The 8685-nt window shown below is 31.2% G+C and overlaps 1 protein-coding gene across 1 annotated transcript in view; it reads right to left on the bottom strand.

Moving 5' to 3' along the window:
- Positions 1–8443, bottom strand: part of LOC106685480 (la-related protein 1B) — a gene marked incomplete in the record, with an annotated part of 46139 nt that extends 37696 nt beyond the window's left edge. Inside the window, 1 exon segment of the mRNA XM_067053475.1 lies at positions 7785–8443. Coding sequence (XP_066909576.1) covers positions 7785–8307 — 523 coding nt within the window.
- Positions 8444–8685: the final 242 nt, after the last annotated feature.

Here is an 8685-nt window from a genome sequence, read left to right as displayed (position 1 = left end):
AGAGAGAGAGAGAGAGAGAGAGAGAGAGAGAGAGAGAGAGAGAGAGAGAGAGAGAGAGAGAGATTTGAATATTTTTGAGAATTTTTGATTATAGTATTTTTTATTAATCCACAGGTTACAAAAATACTACACAGTATTGCTATTCCTTGGATAGACTACCAGAAAGCATTTGATTCAGCATCACATGATTGGTATTTGTGAATTGTCACTCTCATTAAGCACTGTTTAATGAATTTTAGATAGAAATTACTTGTCTGCTGCATACGGACAAGAATGTACATGAAAATAGAAAAAACACACTTGAAAGTTGGCAAGAAGAGCCAGAGACGTCTTCAAGAAGTTCAAAATAAATTAAATAAGTTTAAAGGATGAGAGTATAAAATTTTACTAATAACTTATAATTACTCTTTGAATTATGAAAGAAAAACTAATTCAAATAAAAAAAAAAATTCCAATTACATCAGAACAACATAATAACTGTAAAATAAAGTTTGTTTAACCAGATATGCAAGTTTTGATTATTATATTTTCCATTTCTCTAGCTCATCTGGTTAACTTAATATGACTAAAACAGATCTAGAAAGGCTAGTTACACTTAAGAGTCCAAGTATCTGAAGTGGTCAATATCCACCAGAAATAAATCGAAAGATAGAAGAATAAAAAATAATCTTTCGGGAATAATCGGGAGAAAATAATCTTTACTATTAAGTTATACATCATGATACAAACGTCAAAGACCACAATGAGAACTACATACAAATATAACTGACCATGTCACTTTATCAAATATGATTAAATAAGACAAATGGACAATTTTATCACAATTTAAACATAGATATTCCACATTGTTTAAAAGTGTTTCTATCTTTCCAGGAAATGATATTTACCTACTAACAGAACATTTTTGCACAAAGAGGCAGTGTATATACATCATATGACATTAGGGTGCTCAATTCATACAAATAAAAAGTACCTGTAGAGACATAAAAGGGCAGCTAAAGTAGTAAACCAAGCCATAGGTCAAAAGATTGACAGACATCATGGATTACTATTGTAAGAAATGTTTTACTGTATACCTTTCCTGATGTTTCACTGTTTTGGGAAAGGTTTTAATGGATAGATGCACTATTGAAGCACTATACAAGTCAGGAGTGGGGGTGGTCCAACCATGGTCTAATTTCAATAATAGCGGATTCCAAACTGAGTTGAGAACCACTGGTCAATGCCAATTTCTTCTGGGATCAATTTATAAATATATACAATTGATTACCACTAATCGAGACCTCAATGGTCTGGATAATCAGTTAATCCAGGGAGGATTACAAAAAATTTTTAATTTAACGAATGGTAGGCACAAAATTAATTTAAAGAGAGGATTTGATACACTCAGTTAGCTAAGGTGAAAAAGTCCCAGCAAAAATAAGGTACATGCATAGTTTTTTTACAAGAAATAACTCAATACATTGAGTTAATCAAAAAAATCAGGGAATTTTTAGAATACCTATCTCATTTTCATTTGTTTTGTTTTTCGGTTAAGACTCCCATTGGAGTCCTATACTCCCTAACCATGGTTGGGGGTCTAAGTTTTTCATTTTGTGGGACCGCCACTCAATGAAAAAGTCAACGCCCCAGGCCAGATTCGAACCGGCACCGCCAATAGGTCTCAATTAGGTAAAACTGTATCTTACCACAGAGCTACAGGCAGCCCTATTTACTTATCTTACTCCAATTATATTATTCATTAATTAGTGAGTCTATTAGATCAGTGTTTTTACAAATTAGGAGAGGAGACTTTAGATAGTCTAATCAAGCAATATTTAAAAAGCGCCTGAAATTGAAAAACGGCATGAAATCCTCCACTTCCGGCCTCCGTGATATCCTTACTTATCTGACTTCTTAAACAAACAATTATATCGAGTAGGTTGGTCAATGTACAACATGTCGCAATCACATAAGAGGTGATCATAACACAAAAAAAAAAGGCAATCCTTCTCTGCCAAACCCACCTTACTAAGCACCCGGAGAGTGACAGTCCTATATCACTTTCCAAATATTAGCTTAAAATTAGGAGAGGAGACTTTAGATAGTCTAATCAAGCAATATTTAAAAAGCACCTGAATTTGAAAAACGGCATGAAATCCTCCACTTCCGGCCTCCGTGAAATCCTTACTTATCTGACTTCTCAAACAAACAATTACAGCGAGTAGGTTGGTCAATGTACAACATGTCGCAATCTCATAAGAGGAGATCATAACACAAAAAAAGGCAATCCTTCCCCACCGGACCCGCCCTGCTAAGATCCCCGTAGAGCGACAGTCATATATCACTATTGAAATATTAGCTTAAAACGGGAAGAGGAGACTTATAACTTGATAGTTTAATCAACCAATATTTAAAAAGCGCCTGAAATTGAAAAACGGCATGAACTGAACCGAGAGGTAGACTGAAACGTAGATAGGAGGATTGCATTAAAACTGATTTAGTAGAATTGGGTTTGGAGGGGCATCACTGGAAGGATGTATGCAGAGAGCGATTGGTGGTATCGGCATCGAACCTTTGAGTTCTTTAGGCCTTGATTATTATTATTATTCATAATTTAACAATTATTTAGTTTTTAAAATTCTTAAATCTGACAATTTAAGATTAATTTACTGTGTTTTGTTTTGTGAAACTATAAAATAAAATTTTTTTGAGTTTTTATGACAAAAACCTTTTGTTCTTTTTTTTCATTACCTTATCTCATCTAAGTTGAAAACAGATAATAAGTATATATTATGCAGAATTGAAAGTAAAAGTAAAGCTGATAGGAAAATAGTTTAAACATGGCCACTCGGCAGCCCAAGCAACAAGAAACATTACCAAGGCGTTTAGGGAAGGGTATTGTAATGAACGGACAATTTCCTGAGGTTTGTAAATTCTTGGCAAGTGAAGCAAATTTTGATAACCAACCCAGAGGAAGACCACCAGAAATTGACAGTGATGACTTAAGCTTACTGTGCAAGAAAATCCTTTCTAAACAGATAAAGGACTTGCAGCACAACTGAATACAGGTGTGTCAACAGATACTCAACACTTAAAGACCATTGATGAAGTAAAAAAGGTAGATCTATGGGTACCTCATGATCTTAATAAGCTGTATTTGCTAAAGTGCTTCACAGCTTACTAGGCAAAAAAAGAGCAATTTCTCGAAAGGACAATAATGAATGATGAAGTGTAGATTGTATATGACCACAGGCATCGGTCAGATCAGTGCTTAAATATTGTGGTGGTAAATGGCAAGAATAATTCATTTCTGCCTTTTCCCTAGAGGTGAAACTACATCATGACATCGTACAGCAGTGATATTGACAATAATAATAATGCTTTATTTATTCTGGGAAGAGTTAGAATAATACAGAGAAATCGATAGATGAGGGCTGAGGAGCCTCAGAGATACTTCAACAAAAATACAAAGAAATATAAATAGCAATTATAAAAAATAATTATAAGTTACTTTCTCACTTTAATCAGTTGAACAATAAAAAAGAAAAGAAAACAATGTAAAAATAATTAAGAATGATATAATAGTTTATATACATATTTACAATTATATTGATTTAAAATTTTATGAAGTCTGAAGGGATAAGAAATGATTGAACAGGCGGGATTTAATAAAGTAGGGTATTGGAGCGACGGATATTGGTAGGGATGGAGTTCCATAAGGATGAGGATCGGATAATGAACGATCTATCGAAGGCAGCGGTTCGGTGGGCCCTTGTGCATAAATCTGAAGACTGAGAACAAGTATTGCGGGAGCGAATAGAGGATTTGAATTGAAGGAGCTCGGAGATGTATGAAGGACGGCGGGAATGGATGACTTGGAAGATGAAGGATGCCAGGAAATACTTACAGTAGGGAGGATAAACCCACTTCAGCTATCCATAAAAACGGGAAACAAACACAATGCATATAGAGATTACCCTTGCCAAAATTCAATGTAAAAAGGCAAATTTTTTTCTGAGAAATTTTTTACATTAAGGTTTTTTACATTTTCTATATGTTATATAAAAGTATATTTTTTATTTAACGCTGGTTCAAGGAGATAAAAAAAAAAATTAGTTATATCAAGGAAATCGTAATATTGAGATTCCATTGTAATACACATTTCTCGCCAAGGAGTTTTAATACTAAAAAAATAGGACTCTGGAATATTGAATATGTTAATGTTATTGGAAAAGTGAGGATAACCCCACAAGTAAGTATCAAGGAAAACAGCAGTATAAAAAAATTGAATCTTTCAAGATACAATGACTGAAATGTGAGAAAATGGTTTAATCGTTTAATTAATAAACATTTTGAATTCATATAATCAATTTCCCTTTCATAAATGTAGAAAAACAATTTCAGAAATTTTTTTAGAAAAAAATTAACTATAAGTTTTACAACATTTTCAACAAACATGATGTTTAATGTCTTTAATATTCCACTTTAATTAGTGCATACAAAATAATGATGACATTGGGAATACAAGATTCTAAAATGGTATAAATCCTTAATTCTGCAAGATATCGAAAAGCGTTTTACAATATTTTTCATAACCTTTTAATGAGTAATAGTTGCTCCAGGCATCTTTTATATAAGATCATCCATTTGACCTAAAGAAAACCCCTTAGTATAATCTAAATTCTAGCAAACTAAAAGGCATAAGTAGATAAGATAATGATCATCAAATAGGTTATTCTTTTACGGAAAAAAAAGGATGAACACAAACAAAAGTGCTACATGTGATAAATACTTTATACAATTAATCCAAGAATAGATAATTTACTTGCCAAGGAGAGGTTCACAACAAACAAAGAATAGATAATTTACTTGCCAAGGAGAGGTTCACAACAAACAATTCTATAGTCCCTGTTGCCCCAACAAAAGAACCTTATTAATTTAGTGTTTTGAGCTTCAATTTTCACCCTAGACAGTATTAGGTGAAAAGAGAAATACAGGGTTAAACCGTAATATTCAATGAGACACCCAAAAAATAGAAATATGAGTGTATATACTACATATTCACCAAAAAAGGTGAACAAGTGCATGCACACATCCAAAACAAAATTAGGATAAAGGGTAAATAGAGGGTAACTTACTGAGGAAACAATTTATCATGGTGCAAGGAAAATTGATAAAAAAGGTAATCAGGAAATTAACTTACCCCTACAAAAAGAGATGAAAATAATTAATCCAGAAACTTAATAATTCTCTTCCAAAGTAAAGCATCAGCTATAAATAAGAAAATTTTCAACACAAAGAAAAGTAGGATGCATTAACAAATCCAATAACATTAAGTAAGCAAGAGTGAAAATCAGCTACTACCTAATCTTCATTAGAAAAATATTGTTTTCTTTCATCACAATAAAGGTTAAACAAGACAAAAAAATTAACCACAAAATTGATTAAATGCTAGGAGTTTTGGCATCATTACCTACAAATCTGTAAACTTCTCAAGAATAAGACCAAAATCGAATTAGTTGGCTTTTAGTGCATGAAGGAATGATCAAACAAATGCAATTTTAAGCTACAGAGATAGATAGAGTGCTGAAGAAATAGAAAATCAATAATTAACTGGTTTGCAACAATGTGTGCAACAATGTACTGACCATATATATATATATATATATAGAAAAGTTAACACAGTACACCCCATAGACGGTGACAAATTGAAGTAAGAACCTTAGGTGGTAAAAACTGCAAAACCCTACTCCAATTCATCTCAAATGAAGATAAGGTGAAGTAGGATCTCCAAGTTATTTCAAACTTAAGAACACTAAAAAACTATATCGTACTCAACCTTGTGCACTCGGTTTTATCCTTCATATTCCCTCATTTTTGACTATGGTAGTAAGGTATATGAAACACATTGGAAGCTAGATTAATTCATGAAATCCTCCTGAAGTTCATGAACTGCTATCAAAGGATTCCACGTCAAGGCCATGACTCTTACCCTATACTTAATTATAACAGTTATTCCCCTTATGTCAACAATGCTTCTTAACCTCTTTCCTTTACAATTCAATCCCTTCATAATTTTCGTATGATATTGTTAAAGTATAGAACTCAAATTTGATTGTTCCACTAAAACCAGATCCCATTCCACTTAGCTCTATGTACATAAAGAAATACATAACAAGATATTTGAAAAACATATTTAACAAGACAAAAAAACAATGAAAAATTGATGGTCAATTCAAGAGGTAAGACCTGATAACTACTTTTAAGCCTTAATAAAACCATTGAAAATTGGTCATCTTCATCTCTTGAATTATCTATTGACGGATTTTGAATATTGAATTCAATCAAGAAATAAGCAACAAAGTTGGACTACTATAACTTTATGCAAGGATCTGAGACAAGAACAAATATACTGAACCATAAATCATTAAAAAGGGAACTGGAAATAAATAAAAAAATATTTAGACACTAGATTTTTTAAAAAATAAAATGTGAACCAAAATATAACTAAAAACTTTTTAAAAAAACAAAAAAACAAATATGTACATTATTAAATAAATAATTATTACAAAAGAAACCTTCCAAAAATCATGGATACGAATGAAAAACTCCACACTAAATACTGACAATATCATATAATAAATTGCATATTATCCGAACAATTAATAGTTTAAAAAATTTCTCCATTGGATTAAAAATTAATAACCAAACTATCACATTTAGGTTGAAGGATTAGAATTTCAGAAATTTAATTTCATCAATATGTTACTAATACTTCACAAACATACAAATTCTGAGGATACACATAAAGAAAAAAAAGGAAGGAAAAGGTTTGATTAGTTAGGTGCTTCATATTATCTGAAAATAGTAGATCAATTTTCGACTAAATATCAGTATAAGTTTTAGCCATCAAAAATACTTTTCTTTATTTTTAAGTACTTCTACCACTAATAATTAGTAAATCATTAAGGGATTACCTATGAATAATGCGAATGTTAATAGATATTAGAATAGATGACATATATCAATGAATCCTCATTTACAAATGTTAACCATTGAAACTGTGTAAGATAAACAAAGCTTAGTTAAGTTAGCACAGATAAATTCAAATAACAATCAAATTATTTTGTGAAATTAGAAATAATGAGAAAAAATATAAGCATTATAAAAACATGTAATTTAAAAAATGAAAGTATAATAGCCCATGCATAAGTTAACAAACCTAATTTTGCCAAGATAAATTGAAGGTCACAAGTGTTCAAAAACAAACAGTCAAAATCTTCAGAAGAACAAATATTACAGAGCAAGGTCAATTCAGAGAACAAATGAACAATATTATTAATAAAACTAATAAGCCCTGTTAAAATTATTTAATATGAAGGTAGATGGCATATGCTTCCACATAAAACCAGTTCATTCAACAAAAAAAGTATAGATTGAAAATTAATAAGCTAAAATCATAAACTATTAAAAAGTTTTTTTTAAAAAGTATACAATAGATAATATCTCTTACAACATATTAATTTTCTAGAATTATAACAATGAAAGTGAATAAAATAGAAAAATAAATCACTCAAAAGAACATGTCTACAATAAAATTTTGATGTTCTAATAATTTAAAGCATTTAACTAATTAATGATCAATGTCGAAACTTAAACGGAATAAAAAATGCAGTGAATCACAACAGTACAAATTATATTTCACACTAAAGATCAGGATGTGAACCTATATGTGGAAAACTTTATAAGACCAAAAATTGTTTAAACTAAGCTACAATAAAAAAAAAAAAAAAACTTCAAACCTGTATGTTTCTGAGGTTGTAATACGCGTTTTTCAATTTGGGTGTTCTGTGAAACCTTTTGGTCACTTGGTTTCCCTTTCAAAACAAGTGCAGCATTTCGATTCACTGACCAGGGGTTGACCTTAGGTAATGGAGCATCTACGAACTTAATCTTGTCACACTCTTTCATTTCTTCTTGTGAATCTTGAGTGCTACTTACTTCATTGACTTTGTTTGGTGGCACCATCTTTGACACTTCTTTATCTGTCTTGTATGTCACATTTTTGGGCTTAGCGACATTGCTTACAGCAGTAAAATGCTCAGGTTTATTGGCAAGTGTACTTAACGACATTTGTTTATTATGTTTGTTATGGCCAGAAGACTTAACTTTACTTGGTGTTTCCCAGGTTCCAGAATTTAAATCAGGATTTAATTCAGGTGAATCTTGAATGTTCTCCTTGTTATCGTTACTTTTAAAATTAAGCACTGCACTAGCATACGATGCACCAGGTATATCCTTGCCTTTATTTTCACAAGATGCCATCACATGTGCAGTAGTTTACTGATATCAAATTAGTCCAATACGGTAAAATTTGTTTTTAAAAAATTTATAACTTATATTAATAAGTTTACTTCTCTAATTTTAATCATATAAACGGCTTAAAATAATTAATCAAGAGCTAATGGTACATGATTAACTGTCCGAGTTCAAGATGTTATTATATACTACGTCTACACTAACATATGATGAGCATTACCCATCAAAACACAGGATCACAACTTTTAATACACAACATTTGACAACTTTAAACACTGCTAAAACGTTGTAGTAAAAAAGAGAGTTCAATCATTTCGTTGTAATAGTTCAATTCACAGCTTAGGACGTCAAAACTAACAGTGACTTGAAAAAAAACAACAGCAC

This window comes from Halyomorpha halys, unplaced genomic scaffold, assembly GCF_000696795.3.
Source record: "Halyomorpha halys isolate HHAL.00 unplaced genomic scaffold, Hhal_1.1 Scaffold700.1, whole genome shotgun sequence".
Classification (NCBI taxonomy): Eukaryota; Metazoa; Arthropoda; class Insecta; order Hemiptera; family Pentatomidae; genus Halyomorpha; species Halyomorpha halys.
This window is presented reverse-complemented; position numbering and strand designations above follow the sequence as displayed.